At 39.1% G+C, this 22,498-nt stretch overlaps 1 protein-coding gene across 1 annotated transcript in view; it reads right to left on the bottom strand.

Annotated features, from left to right (window-relative positions):
* pebp4 (phosphatidylethanolamine binding protein 4) overlaps positions 1-22,498 on the bottom strand; it is a 53,761-nt gene that overhangs the window by 5,292 nt on the left and 25,971 nt on the right. The window contains exons 5-6 of the mRNA XM_086174100.1: positions 1,800-1,845; positions 1,421-1,537 (exon numbers count right to left, since the gene is read on the bottom strand). Coding sequence (XP_086030226.1) covers positions 1,421-1,537; positions 1,800-1,845 — 163 coding nt within the window. The remainder of the gene's footprint in view (positions 1-1,420; positions 1,538-1,799; positions 1,846-22,498) is intronic.

The raw sequence follows: 22,498 nt of genomic DNA, 5'->3' as shown, positions 1-22,498 counted from the left end.
ACCGGAGTTTAACCAATTCGGTCAAACATTTGATTATTGAGGACCAGATTTCTTAATTTAATTTCCCTTTAATTGAAAAAACAATTTGCCGGAGAGAGGAAGCGATACAACAGAGTTAAACTCATCCACTAGATTAAGGATGGGTGGGTCCGATTCGGTAAAGCAGCGGAGATGGTAGCACCGAATAAATATGCTTCTGTTGAATTAGCATAAAAAAAATTAAAAAAAAATCAAAATAGCACTTTTTTTTTTTCCTCCATGCAGTCATTTCTTAAGCATAACCAAATTTGACATAATGAGTACCTTAGCAATACAATATGAATTCATCTTATCCTCCCCAAATGCAAGTTTGGATACATAAAAATACCAAAAAAACTATGTCTCCTCTGACTTCAAACAGAACTCAGTCTAATGTTCCTGGATTGTTTGTCGAGACAGCCATCAGAACTTCAAACAGCAGAGACTGGCAGCTCCACTCATTCACAGCTACAGCACTTGAAGTCTGTAACCGCCCCGATCTCCCCCCAAACACCAGGCATGACCCGAGTGGAACAGACAGACAGACACGCCTCCTGCAAGGAACTGTACAGTCAAGTGCAGTCACCCACCTACCCTGAGAATTCATCTGGGGTGGAAGACCTGAAGTATAAACAGAACAATAACTGTGCTCGCTGTGAGGGCTTGTCTTTTGAAATACCCTGGCAGGTATGGCGTTATGTCTAACTTATAAACTAAACACAAACTGCAGAACATGTGTTTTGATGCTGCTGACAGATATTTAACAAGACATGGTCAAAACAGGTGTTTGCCAGAGAAAGCTAAACTTGAAATGAACTTTTCACTCGATAACGTTGTCGGGCAAAGGTTAAATGGAGATGCCAAGAAGACGTGGATTACTCTGATTAACTTACATGTAACAGCACGTGTTAAGAAAAAAAAAATCACTGACCAAAATCTGGGGTTAAAACCAGCTGGATGGGGTCAACACTGAATGCTATGGTGTCATAAATGAAATTGCTAATACTGTCAGCATAAATAGTGTGACTGATCTATTTGTTGACACGTAATATGGTTATTTCATCACAATATTGGATTAAGCCCACTCAAACAAATTAAGCAATAATTAATCTAATGTTGTAAAATGACACAACCTCAAATAGAATAATCTAACAGTAATTCTAACAAAAATATCTGCAGTAGCATGTGAAGCCGAGGGAAAAGATTTCATCATATAAATCTATAACTTTAAATTTTAGTTTAAAATGTGTGCTGTATCCTTTTTTTATTTTATTTTTTACTGCTGATTCAACAAAAAAAAAACTGCTGGCAGTTGTGTTGATTAGTGTTGGTATATGATAGATGATGCTGCAGACCCCAGCAGTGTTGCAGATTTTAAAAAGCTGGTGTGGGGAGCTTTTACCACGAGATGTCATCTCCTGCTCGGTGAGTGACACCGGTGTATTTGGAGGCTTCTCAAACAGCATGAACTGGTAACGGTGGAAACCGGACCTCTGAGGTGGGGTTGGAGGATAATAGTCTGCAGTGACACACAAGGAATGAAAGTAACTTGGTAAAAAAGTCAAAAACATGCAATTATGAATGAATTTCAAGTTAAAACAAACAAAAAAAAGCATGAGCACGACAACTTTTTTCTTCACTGAATCGATCTTATGTTTTCTACAAGGGTTCGCGAAATCCAATCAGAAGTCCCTTCTCGATTGTGTTTTTATTCAACACTGCAATGCTGAGCAAAGCAGCAACATCATAAAACAAATGTAAAAAGTGAAACCCATACGCACCAGTGAGGGTTGTACCACGTATCTGGCCTTTCCTGAGGGTGCTACCCTGTTAGTATAGACAAAAAAAAAAACAACAGTTTTTTTTAATATGAATATATCAGTCCCTATCAAGGCTCCATCTGGAAAGATGAGATACTGACTTATAAAGAGGGACAGTAAGGTGTGCACTGCACATGGCATTTGTGTGAGGTGGCTTGTCTTAAACTTCAATTTTGCTTCTGTAAGATCTTTGCCAAAGCCAAATACTTTAGTCTGTCGGAGTAATGTCCCAGATCAATACCTATAGGAGAAATACGAAAAATGTTTCGACGGTTATTCGCTATTAGCCAATTCTGATAGTTGTACAGTCGTATGTTATTACCTGGTAAAGAAAATTGAGATGCATAAAACCAAATAATTAGAGATTTTTAGGAGGGTATCATTTAAAATGTTTTGGCTTTAAGCAGTTCATACAACAACATTGATTTAACTATGATAAATTCAAAACCTAAACATTTGTTATGCCAATCAAAAAACTTCAAGACAATTACAGAGTAAATTAAAGCAGCATTTGGTTTTCCCGGTTGCATCTTTCCACATTATTTATTGTCTTATCTCCTTTATGTGTAGGAACAGACATCATGGCACTCAGTGTGCAAAAAGAAAAAAATATGCAGACTAGAAGGCATTTTCTACTGTATATTTCCCAGGTTGTACTCTCTCATCATCAGGAAGCCCACAGTCAGACACTTTACGCTGCAAATTGCACACAAGAATGTTTGTTTAATAGACTTGGCTGCTCACTACAAGACGGCTGCATCCTTGAGTAGGAGGAAAAGGGCTAAATATGTTGTCTGTGAAATGGCCCAAAACCCACTTGAGGTAAACATGGAAGTCCCCATCACAGGCATCAAATATCTGCTCTCGGCACCTGTTTCTCTCCTCATTTCTCCAAGCACAGGCTCCCCCCACAGGGTGACAAAGGTACTGTGTTGCTGGGTACAGCAGATGGACAAAACACATGCAAGACAAACACCACTTTTCCTCCTCTCCCTTGATTGGAGTCCTCAGTTTGACAGAGAAAATAAATAGATAAATAAATAAATAAATAAATAAATAAATAAAGCAAGCTAAGATTATAATAGGAGTGAAAATATCTGAGTGTACTTCTCTTCGGGGATGGACACTTAACCAACCAAGATTATAAGAAAAATAGCATCGCTGGTTTGAATAATGAGACATCTTGGGGATGATATATAAACCATTTACGCACAGCAATTAGGATCTCTTTATGATGAGATAAAGGCATTTAACAACTGACGGCAAGCAAATTTGATCCCTCTTATTCAGTTTCTAATCAGTAACTTATAAATATGCCTTCTTTTGTAGATTTGTAAGCAGAAGTATTAGACACAGTCTTCATTTTGCAGGGTGACTTAAATTATATGCAAAGTGAGTGATCTGGAAGCTGAACAAGTAAGGTTTGGACAAATCATGTTCCTGCAAACCCGAACAGACTGACAGAAATGAATTTGGAACTTTGCACATTTGCTGTCATAGTAAATTTCCATTTTCAGATTTACTTTACATATGTAAAGAAATGACCTCTGCTATGCGTAATATCATCTACAGTCCTACAAAAGCTGTTGACAAGGTTTAGTAGTAAATGTATAGTGTGCTTATCCATATGGGTAAAATTCAGAAGATATATTTCAGCTGTGTGAAACTTCATCCACTGATGAGTGAGAAAAAAGGCTTTATTTAGAAAATAGCAAGAGTCCTGCAGTCTGCAGGATTCAAAAACCATTGCCATAGCAACAGATAGTCAACATTTGAGCGTGCAACATTTTCTCATATCTTGCTGCTCGGCTCTTGCTCGCTCTCCACCGCACCTTCTGCCCTTATAATTCCATTGCAATTCATCAAGGTAGAAAACAACAGCAAATTCATGAAATACTAAAATTTCAGCAAAATCACACAAGGCAAGTCAATATGACACAGAAAAATAAAAATATAAAAACATGTTGTCACACACTATATTAGTATACTGTATTATAAACTATATTATAAGTGTGGTTATATTGTTTGATGTTGTCTGGCACAAAGCTCACAGCCTCAGGGTTGCTGACTCCTGATGATCACTGGAGAGTGACAACTCGCTCACACTAATCTACAGGACATTCTCACATGGTGGGCGGCCTCCCTCAGGGACCCTGCAGTGGGGGCGGGGCACAGAGCGTGAAAAGTTCGGACCACTAAATGATTGACAGTACCTTGCTGTGTTAATTGTGTTTATTAGAAATGTCCAGCCTTTAATATGTCTTCAATGTGTATGTTATTATTATGTATTCTATATATTACAGAAACACCCCCTCTGAAAAGTTTTGTGGCTAAATATGTGTAGTAAAATTCAATTCAAATGTGGTAGCTGGAAACGCTTAGAATTCATGTTGAAAACCTGACTTTTTTAGATAAGCCCACTATCTAAGGGTAAAAAAATGCATTTAATAAGGTGAAACAGTTGAACTCAATTTGAACTCTCTTTATACAAGTTTTAGATTTACATGCCACCATTTATATTACATGCTATGGATGTTATCCCTCGATAAAGTCAACCATATCCCAAGAACCAAGTTATACCTAGACCTTAAGGACGAGAGATTTAAGACTAGACACCATAAACTTTAAGACTATATTTCAAATTTTAAGGAGCATACCCCAAAAATGTCATGAAAACAGAGATCAACAGCAACAGCTGGAGAGGACATGCACCATGCACAAACCCCTCTTCCTCTCCTGTCATATAGCTTAAGAGTCCTAAATTGAATTAATTCACCCAAACACACAAAGTTCTACCCTGGAACATCTTTATTAAAACATGCGATGAAATAAGCTCTAAACTTGCATCTTTCTGGTTTTTAAATTGAAAAAGAGCTAAACGCAGAAGTTGTAAAGCTTACATCAGAGCAACTACAATCAATCATTCGTACATCTGTGGAAATAGCAATCGTCATCAGCCCGTTGAGTATCAGTTCTCATAAACTACAGGAATATTATTTTAATTAGAAAAAAAATCAGATTTCCCATTTGCAGATCAGTCTCAAAATTTGCCAGCCACTTTTATTATATAAAAACTAGACAACAGTACTCAAGACCACTTGAATTAGCTCTTACATGATTACATTTGATTTTGACCAGAGGTTGTGTAAGTGAAAAGACTACACTCAATGCAAATGGGAAAATATTGCTCTGCCAAAAGTGAAGAAAATAACTCAGCAGTACACAGCATTCTCTGCTTGACACCCATGAGTTTAGTACAAACAAGATGACTAACCCACCTTTTTTGGAATACTGTGCACAGCATGAAATAAGTAAGTCCTATATATATATATGTATGTATATAGTTATCGCCATTTCAAGGGTCTTCTACATAGTTCTGATCAGCTCTGTCTTGCCTGTTAACTTTCATTACTTGGTCATTGCTTATTCTTTTTTTTTCCTTATCGATATCTTTTTTTTTTTTTTTACCAATTTTTCCTTTCGGGATCATGGCTTAGGGTCCTGGGGGAGGAGGTTAGTGGGGGAAAATATTGAGCGGAAATAACCACCATCTGTGGAATTTGTATTATTTTGTGACACAAAATTTATATAAAATCCCCACAAAAGAATATCAGTAAAAAGAAATTTAATTCAGTTGTAATTGTTATTGCAATTCGAAATACATAAATGCTGTTGTCATTTCAGATGCTATTGCTCAAACTGCATTCATATATAAATGAATGGGGTACTTTAAAGAGAAAAGCTTCATAAAAACAAAGTTGTTGTTTTCATTTTCATTTCATTTCCAGTACCTTTACTGAGAATGAATAGGGGAACTCTTAGCAGAAAGCATCTAAGATGCCCATCGAAAGAAACTATAATATTTTTGGCGCCTGTGCCCTGGCCACCAGCGGAGAGTAAAAGTCATGTTCCATAAGATGAATGTACAGTAGCTGTGGTTACTGTAATGGTCCCATATATTTGCACACTGATGAAAGTTACACAATTAATTTACCTGAGTAATATGGGATTTGAAGCACTATATAAATCACAGTAAAACAATAGTCAGTTTATTTTCAGTAAAAACTAGCATTTATAGGAAACATTTACAGCTTATTTGATTCAACCCCCAGATATTTGCACTCAAGTCATTTCAACTGCTGAGAAATGAAAATGGAAGTATGTATGTGACTATCAAGGAACATATTGGTTGAGACTGAATATTTACACCTAACTTGTAGCACTGGAATACAGGTGTCCTCAAGTTAAAAAAACATTATATCATACAATAGTGGTATTTGTGCATGAACTGTTTGGGAAAATGCACATTTTTAAGCACTTTGTATTAGAACCAAGATGTGGTGCAGTTCACTGTGCTGTGTTCAACAGAGGAAAATGTGACTACAGTTAGAAAGCTTCTTTAATGGCTGTAATCTGAAAAAACTGATAATATCATGAATTTATCTCTAATATCAAAAGTTCAGTTATAAAGTTGTAATATCTTGTTCCGATGAATGCACAATATACATTAATGAAATGAAAATGTTGGTTTTTTTGTTTTGTTTTTTTCTATAAAGAAACTTAATTAAAAAAAGGAAGGCAACACAATAAATTAATTAGCCAAGAACATTAAAATTATGAGATCAAGAATCCACATATTCAGGCAGTATTCAATCTTAAGACATTTTTCAGAGTATTTAATTCCTTAAGAACAAGCAAACCAACAGACAGACAAACAAACAAACCAACAAATTAACTCTCCTGTGCCACATACTGCAAATGTGACAATGACTATGCAACTGGAAACTAGGGGAATACCCACTCATTGTGGTGAATGTGAATCACAAAGCAAGCAAAGCGGAAGAGCAGAAGCTGAAAGGGACGAAGGGATTAAAATGGTAATTTTCAGTCTTACATGTTTAATGTAATGTTTGTTGACAGAGAAGTCTCAGAAGAGTCTCAGCAGCTAATGGAGAATTTGTGGTTGGAATATTAGGTGATTTGACAACATCCTCAGTCAAAAACTGCATCAGTGTACATAACAGGATGATTGTGGTTGGAAATTTGCAAGAGGCGCATTATTATATTTGCTGATCTTCCCAGAAGCCTTCCGAAGTAGTTTAGCTAATAGGGGTACAGGCTGGGAAACCCCCTGCAAACATGTAGCCTATGTTCCATTATGTGCAAAAGAGAGACTGGCCTGCTGAAGGATCTTGAAGCCAAGCAGCCTTGAGGTGTTGTATATTTGACCCTGACCTCTGATCTTCCCATGGAAAGTAACCAGGATTGTCAATTCGAACACCAAAGTTGAGAGGCAGATATCACGCTTAACTCAAGTCTCGGTGTTGAGATAACAATTCTTCATTCTATCTTAGTTTACTCTCATGTCTAACCAATTGTATTTCAGAAACAAAGTCAGATAAGTCAGACTGGCAGTAACGAAGAAGTGAAAAATGGCCTGTTACTCCAACAAATTATACTAACACCAATTTAGAAGCATCTTGAAGTTTGTTGATATATAAAAAAATCCTTAATTTGTCCTGAAAAAATGCTCAATGCTCAGCAGCATAGTGTTCAGCCTGATTTGGCTGCTCCCCCTACTCAGGACAGTCAGGAGTATAAGATGATATGGCAAAATGTTTCAGTCTCATGAGCAGACTTTCATCAGCTGGGAAGCTTCATCATGTAGTCACAGGTTGCCATAGTGATGCCATCTTGCCAACTGCAGAGGGCTATTATTACTTAAAGAACCAAGGGACTTTAAGCCCTTGATAGGTTCACTCAAGGCAAAAGGGTCCTTGGTGAGGTACCAGGCAAAGTTTTGATTCATTAGCCCACAGAGAAAAAACACAGAGAAACTCCCTCACCTGCATTTGGATCACATGGGGCGACCTCTAGAGCCAGGCCTGCAGGTGGGACTTGATGGCGAGCACCTGTTGGCTGGGCTTCCCCATGGGGGTCAGCCTGGCACAATCCAAAAGGGAAAAAGGAGGACAGAAGGAGTTCCCCTTCCTATGGGTCCACCATACATGAGAGGCCTTAAGGGGGTTAAGTGCGGTGTCACCAGGGTGACAGCCATCGGCAGGGACCTTGAAGGTCCAACCCTTTGCTGCAGGGATGCTGGCTCATGGGATGTGGAATGCACCTCTCTGTCAGGAAAGGAGCCTGAGCTGTTGTGCAGGGCCAAGAGGTACAGGACAAGAGGTACAGGACAAGATATAGTCAGAGTTGCCTTGATGCACAGCTTGGGCTCTGGAACCAGTCTCTTTGACAAGGGTTCAGCTCTTTTACAATTTGGAGTTGTCCCCGGTGAGAGGCTTTATCTAATGTCTCCTGGCTTGGTACCTCTATGTCAGGGTTCAATCCAGTTGACCATCCCCTATCCCTAACCGCCATGAGAACCTGAATTTTATTTTCACTCCCGGACGTTTGCAATTATCACAGACTAGCCATAACAGACTCAATTATAGGCATTAAGGTGGGTATATGATCACTTTGCAGCAGGACACCTTAGACCACAGATTGATGATCAACTTTGTGGTCTTGCCATGGGGCCTTCAACTGCATATCTTAGATATTTGGGTGACGACAGGGGCGTAGCTGTCAACTGATCACCACCTGATGGTGAGTTGGCTCTGATGGTGGGGGAGGATGCTAGTCAGGCTTGTAGGCCAGAAGGAATTGTAAGGATCTGTTGGGAATGTCTGGCACAGTCCCCTGGGGGGAGGCAGGGGACATTGAGGGAGAGTGGGCCTTCTTTGTTGAAGCAGCAGACCAGAGCTGTAAGGTGGTTGGTACCTTCTGTGGTTGCAACCCCTCAACCTGTTTGTGGACACCTTAAGGTGAGGGATGCTGTAAAGCTGTAGGAGTCCTATATGGCCTTTTTGGCCTATGGGGTTCCAGAATAGGCCAAGAGGCACTCATGGACCAATTAGAATGCAGCTTAGGTTGTTGCCAAGGCAAAAACACAGGCATGGCAGGAGTTTGGCAAGACCATGAAGAATGACTTCCAGGTGATTCTGGTCGACTATCTGGTGGCCAAAGTGGGAGAAGCAGTGCACTGTCAACATTGTGTATAGTGTGGATGACTGTCTTGGCCTTCACACCTCTGCAACATTGTGTGGATATCTGGATCAGTGCCTCTGGATTTGCAGACCTTGGTGGTGGTCCACCTCTTCAAAAAGGTAGACTGGAGGGGGTTTTCCAACTTCAAGGGGATCAAATTTTCTGAGGCTCCCCGGTAAGGTGTAGTCAGGGTTCTTGGAGAGGAGGTTTCCATCATGTACCCTCAGCAGGGTGCTGGATGCATTTGAGGTTGCCCAACCAGGTTACCTGTAAACTTGTGGAAGACATTTGACCGCATCCCACAGGGAGTACTGTAGGGTGTGGTTGAGTACCATCCTCGGGTCAGGGGTAAGAGGGTCAGGGTTTGCTTGGTTGCTGTTTATAACCAGTTTGGAAAGAATTTCTAGTCGCAGCCAAGTTGTTGAGGGGATCTGTTTTGGTGGCCTCAATATTTGCTCTCTGCTCTTTTGCACATTATGTGATTCTGTTTGCTTGATCCGCCATGATCTCAAGCCTTCACTGGACTGGTTTGCAGCCAAAATGTGAAGCAGCTGGGATGAGAATCAGCACCTCCAAATCTGAGGCCATGATCCTGAGCCAAAAAAGATGGAGTAAATTTATCATATCATGGATACCATCTTGCCCCAAATGGAGGAATTCAAGTATCTTGGGCTTTTGTTCACAAATGACAAAAAAATTGAGTGGCAGGACATCGATGTTACAGCAGAAATAATGCGGACTCATTGGCCTACAGAGCTTCGCTTTTTGGCTCAGTTCTCAATTTACGGGTCGATCTATGTTCCTACCCTTTTCCACGGCCAAGAGTTGTGGCTAGTGACCAAAAGAACAAGATTAGTTGAAAATTATGTAGCTCTACTTGGTCTAGAGTTACTTGGTAAACCTGTTCTAGGCATCATCATGTAGGTTATTTTGCTGAATATGTGAAAAGTGAACAATTTCACATAGGCTGTTAACATACCTTAGCCTTAGAGGAGTAGATGAGCAATGAGTTTGTGTAATATGTATACATAACTTTTGCTAGGAATCCTCTGACAAGAGCCAATAGGTAGGAGTGTTGCGGGTGGGCCAGGAATACCCACTTGCCCAACAGCCCTTCTCCTCCGTGTGGGTGAGTGCTTCCCTTTGTCAGCAAGAGTTACTCATGCACCCTCCCCCCACCCCCCGCACACCCCGTAAACCCACACCTACGACAATCGGCACCCACGTCCTTCAAATGCAGTTCTGAGAGCATCATTTTCCCTTTTACTTGCAGTCAGCCTAACAGACGGGGAGAGAGAGCATGACAGATGGTGTTCACAGCTCTATTTCTGAGGCTGGACTTGTACTGCCACATGCACCCCCTCCCCCCAACTATTCACTCAAGCCAAGTGCTTATGATTGCCTTCTTATCTTCGCCTCACTAATCAGCCCATTCATTTGCAGGGTTATTGTGAATTAAAACTTGGTGTCTGACAAGTATCCTGACAGTTTACAGGTTGAGAATGTTTCTTTTCCAAAAACTGAAAGAGAGAAATACTCAAGTGCTTGTCAAGGGGGCTTACTTACCTTGATAAAGCTTGTACGGAATAGCTGCAGATGTAGAATGCAGCAGTCTCTCTCCCCTGATCAACTGATTACAATTATCCAAGCTGTTTGTGTTTGTGTGTGTGTGTGTGTGTGAGAGAGAGAGAGATACTCAGAAGTGACTGACTGACAAATAAGAAGTGCATTGACATGTACTTCTATGTTCTAATCCATTGTAGTAAATTTGGATACTGCAATTAAACTATTGTTAAATCAACAGTTCTATGCTATATATGATCAACCCCCTAGATTCAAATTATTGATGAAGCCAGGCTGGTTTCTCTCCAGGTTCTACATCTTACAGAAGACTTTAACTTGTCTTTAGGTGGGAATCAAAGAATGAATGGTTGCATTTCTCCATGCATGGCCCTATAATTGACTGCCATCATGTAGAGAGTACCCCACTTTTCAGCCACTATCCAGCCCTCTCAAGACCCTTTTTACAGGATAAGGGATATAGATTGTGAATAGATGTATGAAGATAAGTTGATTTTTTTCACTTTTAATTAAGGTTTACTTTACCTTATTTTAACTGTATCTCTAATTAAAAACACTACGCTAATGCACCGCATTACATTTGAGAAGACCAAAGTACAGTACAAGTAAATATATCATTGCAGTTAGACGGTTTTACGTTGCTTTCAAAGGAGTCACAAAGTTTGTTCAGGAAATGTTTCCAAGCAATGTAATGTATTTAACCGTGTCTTGCATATGTTCAACATATGATTGCGCCATCAATAAATATGAAGAATTGCAGATGTGAATCTTCACTTCCTCCTCAAGCAAGAAATGCAACCATTCTTTCTTTGTGGGTGTCTCATGTGATCTGGTTCTTATCAGCTGCTAATGAGCCCTTGTTTAGCATCATTGAGAGGAACCACTACAACTGAGATCTCATGTACAATTGAAAAGATAAAAATACCAAATGCGTAACACACTAATGTTTTCTTATGTCAACACAGTGGCCTACCTCTAACCACCACCTTAGAACTCACACAAAAATGTCAGACACCCCAAAAACGAAAAGGTCCACAGCAGTCAATATCGCTTAGGCATATAAATAATGACAATTAAATTGAACTACGCAAACATGAAATATCATGAAAGATATAATGGTTGAGTTGAATCCCATTTTTCAGAAAAAATGTGGGCACATTACTTCGTTTCTATACACTGGTTTGCCAAAAAAGTGTAAAGTTCCAGGACAGGATTCTATATGCCAGTGAACTGTAACCATAGCACTTGGATTTCTTTTTTGCTTCTCAAACAAAGAGTGACAAAGAAACTGTCAATTTGACACCAGCCATTCCAGTGATATAAAAAGAAGCAAATCCAATATGTCCATAAAGATATGATTTCTTCATCTACATACTGAATAACTGAATACCTGTTCCATTTTTTAACAGGATGATATTATCTTGAATGTTGAGAAAATGCTCTATGCTCAAATAAAACAAAATTAATAACCTTAATAAAAATCAAACAGGTTTGAGAATCATTTTTTTCCTTTTGACCAAACTGTCAATAAATGAGTTTGTAAAAAGCTCAACAGCCGGTAATCAGAGATGATTGGTTGACACTGCAACTAAATGGTGATCAGCTAAGCAGAGTGGATTGGCCTCAGCCAAGGGTGAAAGCCAGTGGGGGAGTCACCCTGGATTCGCTTCAGTGCATTAACAAATTAACCCATTTAACAATTGCCAGTTACATTAATGAATTTGGTAAAGAAACTCATTTGGTTTTGGTAATGAACTGAGCTGGCAACATAAACAGTCCAGTTATTAAGTGAACTCAAGCCGTCACTGACACTGTTTGACGTTCTGTGATGTACCAAACCTACATTCTTGGCCATACTCATTAGGAAGTATGAATACTATTACTCAAGCCAGTGACTTAAGAAAGTAGCCACCCAAACTCATTATCAGCCTAATCTATTCGGTCTAATTCGCATACATTAAAAAAAGGACCTTCACAAAATGGTTGTGCTGGTCTGGTCATCTCATTCTCACAGAGCAGATTGCCCCGTACTGCCCTGTTATGCCCAAAGCTAGAACGTATTAATAAACTAATTTCATCCAACCTGGATCCTGCTTCCCTCAAAGCAAATATGTGTCTACCACGGAGTATAGGTGCTGATGAGTCTGCACTTTAATGCTGTTGAGGGAAGCCCAAGCCTGAGTTCCCTAGGTAACAGTCAGTTTGAGTGGGGGCTGGCTGACTCATTTGGAGGGAATCCTGGAACCTGAACAAGGCTGCCCACTCGCCCCACCTCCAGCTTCATCAGCACAGCAACCCAACAAGGCGATGACATGTCCCCGCACAGGCTTCCCACTTATGGAGGTAGCATTGGAGAATCCCAGCTAGAACTTGCCTTTAAATAACAGCAACAGAGGACTGAGTGCTCTCTAGTAAGAGGCTACAGCAGTTTCCAGCACTGCCACTGAAAGCCATTTGATGTTGTGTATAGATAGTTGGTTAACAGAGCTTAGGGCCTACAAATACGTCCGGAAATGTGCTGGATTTTGATGAATGCATGAGACGGGGGAGATGCTAAGGTGGTGGGAGTGGAATATTCCGCTTATTAAACAGTTAATGGGACAGATTTAAAATACTTTCTGAAGTGTGAACAGTGACACAAAATAAATGACTATAGAAACCTTGCGGGTATGGAGGAGGAGGAGAAAAAGAAGTGATAGGACGATGAGGAGGCTGATAATCTAATTATTAAGAAATTAAAAGAGATCAACAGGCGTGTAATTGACCACTTAGTTTGTTCAAGGTCAATAATTTCTTTTGACTAAGGATAGCTGGTGGATAAGGCGACTAGATAGGAAAAGTTTGGTAAAATATTAAGCAATTTAGGGTAATGAATAAACTGAGAAGAGAGCCGTTAATGGTTCTACACAGAATTTTTACGTATTATCAATGCCAGATTGGCCAAATGATGGTATTCTTTTACAACAATGATGAATTCCTTGAAAAAACACCAACTCATTTTAGAAACGGTTAAATCTGGGCATCAAACAATAGCCGTCCATGTATATTTCAGTTCTCAATCCTGTTAAGAGTAGCCATTTGATTTGCTTGTGTCCACTGTTGTATCTGTTGATAACTATAGTTCATTCAGTGTCTTTAGTCATTAAAAACTGAGAGCTGGTACAAAGGGATTTAAGAGGCAGCATTACGATTTTGAATCGCTGGTTGTTTAATTCTTCTATTATAATTGAGGTAGGAGCGAGACAAAGGTTATGGTAACTGCTGGAAACCTGTCCCACTTCACAGAAAGGTTAATGAACCTTACAAGTCCTATGGGAGATGGAGTATGCTGTTAATTTGACAAACGTGGGAAATAAATGCTTTTATGCTTTTATTGATGGTGACTAATAGCGGCCTTTTCTGGAATGAAAGGTTTTAGTCTTTTGGGTGCTTTGCTATGAGGCAAAACAATATTGTGGAATGCATTTGTTGGAAGAAACTAAGTACATAATTGTTTGAATAGCAATTTCAGGCCAAAAAGCATCTTCATTATTAATTCCTACTTTTGGGGGAACATATACTGCGCAAAATGTACAGTAACCTAATTCATGTTATGAAACAAATGACTATATTCTGAATACATTTGTAGAAATGATGGTTTTCAAAAAGCTGTATTTAGAAATCTACATATTTCCATGTTCCATTTTATGTGCTGTTGGTCCGTGTTTCATTTTAATAGGGCATTGAGGGTACAAAAAACCAACAGCTGGAACAGAACATTTTCTGAAAGTGTCACAGCTAACCCGAATTAGTCTGTGGGTTAGAGGGAATCATCGGAAAAGGTGGCAATGATACGTCTGATCAGGACAGAGGTTTTAGGCAGAAGACCAACTATGTACACCATGTGCATGATTAAGAGATTATATGGATAATCTCCTTCCTATTCAAAGAGGCTGGCGGAGGCAGAAATCTGGTTTTACGAAGGTATACTTTCACCATGGCTTAAATCTAATGAACAGTCAGAGTTCAGATAGACATCCCAGTTCATCCGTTGCACATCAGTATTCAGCGCTTTGTTTCTTTATGGCATAAAATTTACTTTTTTAGGTCATTTTTCATATATGTTTTCTTCCATATAAAATGTAGACATTTTACAATTTAATCTCTACAGTATGTAAGACATCTATTGTTCTTGAAACTGACTAACTTGACCCAGAATGCCTCGGCCCAGTCAAAGTAGTTTTCTCATTTGTTTTTCTGAAGAAAATAATCTTTGAGGTACGGGATCGTGACAAATGCATAGAGTTCTGTGCTTTCAAGTAAATGTGAGACCAAGTTCTTAAATTCCCCATCTGCAGGATGTATGTACTGGATTTTTTTTTTTTTCTATTGTCTTATCCAACCAATCAGTTATGGACTGTTCGACCAGTTATTAAATGTTAATAATTTATGGCTGGTTAAATGTTAAAATGGAATTTAGAAGTTCACGAATCAGTAAAAAATAAGTCTGTCAGTTGACGTATTTTAAAATCTGAACAGTTTGCACTTTTGAAGCAGTCCTTCATACTTACACAGTGCAGTACATACATAAAATGCTTATCATACTGCTGTATAGGTACTTCTGTAGATAAATCTTGAATGAAAGACTTTTGATGCAACATAATTATCAGTGTAGATTGTTTAAAAGATGACAAACTTTTCAATGACTTTCAATGCTCTTGGTTTAATAGACAAGGAGCATCGAACCTGGCCTGAACTAATAACTGGTGATTTTAAAAGGTGACTGTCACTGTATTCCGAGTGAAGCAGTTGACATAGAGATCTGGCTGCAATGAATGAATGGGTCATCTTCTAAGTAGGATTATTTGTGTCTGTGAAACTGTCGTGCAGGAAGACGGGATTAAGAGTAAGACAGTACTTATGTCACAGAGCAGTCCCTCATTGTTTTTCGTAACCTGCCTCGGCCTTGTTCTGTCTGAAACCAACCTATTTCCAAAGCTTGCTTTCTTTCAGTATCTCGCTCTTTCTCCTAGCAATTCTACAGGCATGGTTGTCTGTGCTTATGTGCATATCTGCTGGAGAAACGCAGTGGAAACCGAGCTCCACAATCCCTCTTAACCTTTGACCTTGGCTTATTGTTACCTGTGAGCAGCACTGTGGCAAACATGTTGTAAGAGTACTGTACAGCCCTGCAAGCTGTTTGTGTTCTGCAAGAATGGAGGGCAGGGGAGGAGGGAAGGAAGAGAGGGAGCTATTTAATCCCCCCCCAAAGGATCTCCCCTCTCAACCCATATCGTGAACTCGCAGGCAAATCGCGTTGCTGGAAGGCACACCACACACACACTGCTGTCTTTTTAATTTCATCAGCTGAAAGAAATCTATACCGTGCTTTGGAATCCGACTGAGCTGCAGAGAGAAGTGAACTATACAGCACCCTGGAATGTAAACAGGTTTCTCACAAACTGTAGCATAAAAATACCACATTGTTACAAACCTCTTGGCTATGATAATGGTCAATAGAACAGATCAGAGGTCTTAGTAGATTTATAGCTGTTAGTCCTACAGCATATCAATAGGAACAAGTTAAAATCCTGAGAACAATCTAGAAGAGATGCAGCAACCGTATACAAATTATTCGCAAGTAACGGATAGAATGTTGGCTTCTGCTAAACATATTGTATTGACGGAGGCTTTTTGTTTGCCGTGCAAAGCATCATCATCTTCTGAGGATATTAAAAACACTGCCATTAAATCCCATACAATTTTCCTACCCAGAAAGGAACAGATACTGAGTGCAATATGCGCTGAATGGAATAATCTCTTCCACGTAATTGAATGAACTAATCGGAAAAATAGGCAGAATGTGTTTAATCTCATTAGAATACAACCATCACTGCACCTTAGTAACTGCAGTGGGCAGGGTCTTCAGTAGGTTTATAAAATCAGAACATTATTAAGCAGCTCTATTTCTCCATTTTAAACTGTATTTCATACACAACCCAAATACTATGGTAATATTCCTTTCATCTTCATCATACAAAAGAGAAAAATCGTCTCGTGTGTGTGACATTTGTCTGCAGTTCAGAAGAAGTTTTGGAACACAAAAAACTAATAATCATTACGTAGAGTTAGACAGGCCACTATAATATCTGCCAACTTTGCATTCATAGCTGTCACACTTAATTATCATGCCAAAATACAAGAAATTACATCGGCTGCAGGAGGTCTTTTGTGAAGTCTTTGTTTTTGTGTACAATTAACTGGCAAGCATGCCATATACTTAGGTAAGGGCTATTTTAGGGGTGCATAATTATTAGTGAGTTGTTTTTATCAGCATGCCTCACTCCCCTTCAACATACTCTTTCAAGAGACACCACCAAGGGAAAGCCGTTTTGCAGCCGCGGCCTCAACAACCCCCCACTAACTATGACATTTGTGCATTTACACGCCCCTCTCTCCCTCCCTCTGATTTCCATCAATGCCTGTCAAAACCGACCAGTTTAGAAGGAAACAGGTAGGGAACAGGTAGAGTCTGGCAAGCCCCCAACCTGTACCCTGTAACACAGAAATTCAGGCACAGGGATGACTGCCAGAGATCCTGCTTTACTGACTTGAGTGAAGGGGGGGGATGACAAAGACGACAGCTTGTGAGGGGGAACATTGTCTGCAGCTGCGACTGGAAATCTTTTCAGGAAAAACAGGATTTCATACACAATGGTCGTGGGTGTGAAGAAAGGGGGCACATATTAAAAGAAGTGCTTTTATGTATGCACAGCTACTGGTTTTTAAACTGCATTTGCATGGGGAAGGTCCAATCTGTTTTTTTTTTTTTTTTTTAAATAACCCAAACTATAGTGTGACTGCTTGGTTCACAGAGGGCCTTCCAGGTTGCCCTGGAATTGTGATGTACACTGGACAGTAAAAATGGCACGACACTGACTTAGACATTAGGCCTATTTCCATGAATTAAAGGTTTGGGTTAGAGTTCACGATATAACATTACTAAAGGAGGGATTACCAAGGGAAATTACTAAATGAAGTTAAAATTATAATTTATGGATAATTCTTCCCTTGCTGCCCAAACAGTACTAACAACTTCTGACATGAAACCATAACAGCCCACTTTCTTTGTGCAGTGAAACCTCCTCAATCATTTCACCAAGGCAACCGCAGCAGGAAGGCCAGTTGTTATAGAGATGCAAGACGCTTGGTAGGTTATCAGCTACAGTATTGTCTGTGTATTTGTGTGTGTTTAAGTATGTATTGTATGTGGACGGGGGATGGAGCTGACAATTGAGTGGAGGATTCTTATGTAATTCTCCCTTTAGGTGGCTGAGAACAGAGAGAGCATCAGCCCACGCTGAAGAACCTGCTTGTTAATAAGCTGCAAGTAAAAGGAGATCGATAGTATCATGACAGGGTGTTTGCACACAAGACAAGAGGAGCTCAGGTGTAGCAGAAAAAAAAAAAGATGGGAGGACCTCGTTGTAAGTTGGCAAATCATGTCAAATCACTAATTTCCTCTCTTACAAAGATCCACAAATTCAAGCTTGAATACTCTAAAGCTTTAACAACCAAGGTACGCTGGCATCCAAATTTGGTTGAAAGACCAGAGAGAGTTTAAGGTGGGTTTGTGAGGGAATGGCTTCCAACGGCTGAACTCCATGTAGTACCACCTCTGACATTTGTCTGGCTGTAGCTGACAGCAGGATGAGCATAACTCTAAATGTTAAGCACCTCCAGCTGGGCTTCCATGTTAAGGGCTATTGTTCAGTTACGCCAGGGGAGGCATTTGATAGTTAAGGAAAATATGAATGACCTGCATAAAAACTTCATCAGGGTCAAAAATGAAATATCCAAGTTATATACGGTGGTTGATTTCTAATTGGAAAAATACCCAAAATGTAAATGATTCTTTATCATATTTTAGTAAGAAGTTTATATAGAAGTGACTACCAGCAATCTGTTCTTATTCTGTCAGTTAAACCTCAAAACAACAGGTGCACTAAGTATAGTTTAGAATGGATAAAGTTGCTTCATATGACTTGGAGCCAGGATACACTTCTGCATAAAAGTTTGAAACACCATAAACAAGCAAACTGTTAACCTTAGTTATGTGCATGTTTAACAACTTTGGAGGGGGGGGGGGGATCACATTAGAAAGGAAAATTGTTCAATTCCTTTGCGCCCACCCCCCTGGATATGGATGTCCCGTAAGGTTATTTGTGTTTGCTAGGAAATGAAGTGCTCAACTGGATTAAAAACATACTGCATATGTTTGGAAATCTGTTTCCCTGGGCGTATGAGTGGAGTGAGCAAGCGCGAAGCAGCAGCTTGCGTCTCCTCCAAGAGAGAGGGCAGACACTCTCATCATTAGCCGGGCTACAATGTGCTCCTCTACCTGCTCCAATCTGCACAGCCAGGCTCCTCTCTGACGCCAGACAGATGTTCCCAGCATGAGGTGCAAAGTACCGAGAGGGGAAACGACGACGAGAAGAAAAGAGGTAAAAGAATGGAAATATTCAGCAGAGTACACAATAAGAGTTTAATTATGAATAATACCAAGGGTTCTTTGTTCTCAAAATAAGCCTAGCTCTATTTTACCTGGCCTTCGGGGAACTGATTTCAGCATCCATATGGGGCAGATGTCTGTCAAAAATAAATGTTTAACATTATCATGCCACAAATTATATGATTAGATTAAGAAACAAAAAACAAAAGAGATACATATTAATCTGCAATATTGGATATATATTTTTATTTCAACCCAGTCACAAAATTAAAACACTTTAATGGCCATAATATCATTTGCGATTGGTGCTACATGAACTGATAAGAGAACATGGTATGTTTGATACTGCGTCAATGCTATTGTGTCACAATCAAAATTACACAGAAGACACTGCATGTTAAGACATCTGTTTCACTTCAAGCAAAGCCAACATTTTGGAGATTAGGGGGCTTGATATAAGTTTTTTATGTATAAATGCATATACAAAATGAATAAGTGAACCAAAGTTACCATTCAGTTGATAGATAGGGAGGTCTGGGTTTGGGTAGTTTGGAGAGAAGTCAAATCTTGTTAATTTGGTTCACTAATACAAACTAATAATCTCAGATCTATGCCACACTGGAAGCTTCACACCAGTCACATTCACTTATCAAATTTTGATGTTAATGGAGCCCTCTGGTTGATCCTTTGTTTAAGCTCCTTAAAGGCCTCTCTTCCTATTACCTAAAATCTGTGAAATACTGGTGATATTGACTTTGAATAATATCATGTCACCCCAATTGAAAACTTATATTTGGCGCAGACTTTTTGTGTTCATGGATCATTAGATGTACTTCAATTGTTGATTATTATTCCAATAACTGGCATTTGGTGAGTCCTTATCAAAAAGACAAAATTAAGTGTAATTCTTCACAAGTAAAACAATAAAACTTCAATACTATGTAACACACCTAATAGTTTGCTGTTTAAGGACATCTCGAGGTGTGGAGCAGACGATCTCTGCAGGCTGCAGAAATCACAAACACAAAGCCAGCTGGTCTGATACAGTCACAATACTTCACTGTTTTTATTTGCCTGACCAACAACAGAACACAGGCTCTGTCTGAAAGATGGATGTTAAAGCATGCATATCCCCTGTGCACAATGATTATGATCACAACTTGCAATGTGCTGAGCCGCACAACAGGCCTGCCAGCAGTCTACCAAAGTGAATGTGTGATTTAAAAACTGTAAAGTTAATGTAAAAGAAAAAGAAAGAAGAAATATGGGTCATTCATTTTGAATCGGAAAACACACGCACACACACAAGAGATACTTGTATGAATTGAGGGCTTTACCTCTTTCTTTGACAAGTTTTCATGGCAATAATAAATAGACTTGCTTTCTTACAGCAAGAAATCATACAAAATTGTTTTGCAAATTCTCGTGGCAGCAGGTTAATTCACAAACAATAGGTAATAATAAGTAAAGTAAAACCTACTGCTGCGTTTATAAGCTGCCTCTGTTCAGATACTAATGATTTGCTTGGTAGAGTAATTATCACTGCAAGACTGTACTGGAACATCTGCATTGATTTAGGATATGCCAGTGCAGAAGGAAGAAGGGAGAGGCTCAAAATCTGGGAGAGGCTCAAAATCTGGGAGTAAGTGTGATCCAACAATCTGCTGATAGGTATTTTAACAATTTACCACAATAAATTTTCATTCTGTAACTGATTCAAAATTACTTACTGGGTTACTGTCAATGGACTCTTGGATATTGTATATTAGGTATCTAATAACTAGAGAACAAAAGGATACAAGGACAGCTGGTGAAGGAAGAAAATGCACCATCCATCTCCAAAGCATCTAGTAGAGTGTTCTAGTCAACTGTGATTGGAGCCACGGTTGAAAAGGAGAATCAGCATGATTTACATATTTTGCAGCATAAACTAGGAGGGCATTTGGAAATTAAATTTATTAACCAAATCCCAAATTACAGGTAGTAAAGGCTCAAAGGACCATCAATGTCAGCCTAAATCAAGTACTGTTTTTTTCTTGCACAATCTGTTGCGCTTCTTTTCAGCATACATCAAGTGTATTGTGATTTGAATTTAGCACACCTATAATCCAGTCGCAAAATTAAGATTTTTTTAGACCTAAAACACTATAGGATTATTCTGATAAACTTTGAATGAGGAATGGTGCCGGCCATTATTCTGTTTGTGATCTTACAAACAACACTGAAAAGCCACTCGAATGAGAGGTGACACGTCTGCCACAATAAGACTTGACAAAGATTTACAAATAATGTCATCAGTGCTTTTGAAATTTTAGGAAAGAGAAATTTACTCAGGGCCGATTGCATAATACATTTATGTTAAAAAAATATGTTATTTCTTTGACATAGCTGCGTAAGTGAAATTCAAGTACAATGCACATTTCTTGAAAAGCACTTTGATTTGTTTCAGTAATGGTCTCACAGTTACCTCAAATGTCCCAACTAGCTTCCAAGTAGTCTGTGACATCTTCAGCTTTATCACATCAAATCTGTGATCACAAAAAGATTTAAGTTTCATTTTTTTTCTGCCCACTTTTTGCAGGCAATGTTTTAAGCATTAATCTTGTATTAAGTTGTATCATGTGCACCAGGGTCATGTGCAGTATCGTCATCTGTCCCTGTCGTCCACAACATTTCTATCACATAATTGAAATTGACTGACAAAAATTTGCCTGATTTCTATAAAGTGAAAATCCATTTTAGCAAAGGAAGCTAGAAATGCTACAGGAAAAAAAGTTGTATTTCAAAGAGGCGCTACCTTTGCTTTGAAGTGTTGCATTATTTTGATGTTCACTTGCTTGTGGCAAACGTAGAAACCACCTACAACAAGATCCACCTTGCAGAAGAACATCATACTAGAAAGGCTACCACATACCAATAATGAATGCATGTCAGAGCGCATTCTTGATGCCAGTACTTTATTTAAAAAAAAAATATATCGGACTTGACAGATGACTATAGCCTTATATTGTTCAAACAGCCACAAAGAAATAAACCTCAACACCTTTCTGTCAAATCCCACTAAAGGAAAGTTTACTTTCCATTTGAAAAACAACAAGTTCTTGACCAAAGTCATTAAACTGAACATTAAGATCCCTTAGGTTGGACTCTGGATGGACGCAGTAGGCACTGTATGTGAGGTAATTGACAATTTTGCACCAACTATTATGACATCAACATTCTAAAAGCTCTGTGAAAAATCAACTACGTAATATGGCTGAATGTTAGATTAGGTGAGGCGTCACAGTTATTCAAGTCTATTTCAGCTCTGTTACATTTTGGTTTAAAGTCAGTGATTATACTTTTGCGCAGTCACTCAAGGATGAATCAAGAAAAACTTATACCTTCATAATTGAAGATATGGAAAAAGAACAAGCAGCAACTATGAAAAAATCTGTAAACTAGAGCAAGCCTGCATGACCTTGGGTTAATATAATAAATATGACATATATGAGAGGGATACCTGCTGAAAGGGATAGCTGCTGGATCTCACACCACTTCATGA

The sequence above is a fragment of the Fistularia commersonii genome, chromosome 26 (genome assembly GCF_037954325.1).
Source record: "Fistularia commersonii isolate RoL2024-O1a breed Wild chromosome 26, RoL_Fcom_v1.0, whole genome shotgun sequence".
In the NCBI taxonomy this organism is placed as follows: Eukaryota; Metazoa; Chordata; class Actinopteri; order Syngnathiformes; family Fistulariidae; genus Fistularia; species Fistularia commersonii.
Note: the sequence above shows the minus strand (reverse complement) of the source record. Positions and strands in the feature narration are given on the sequence as shown.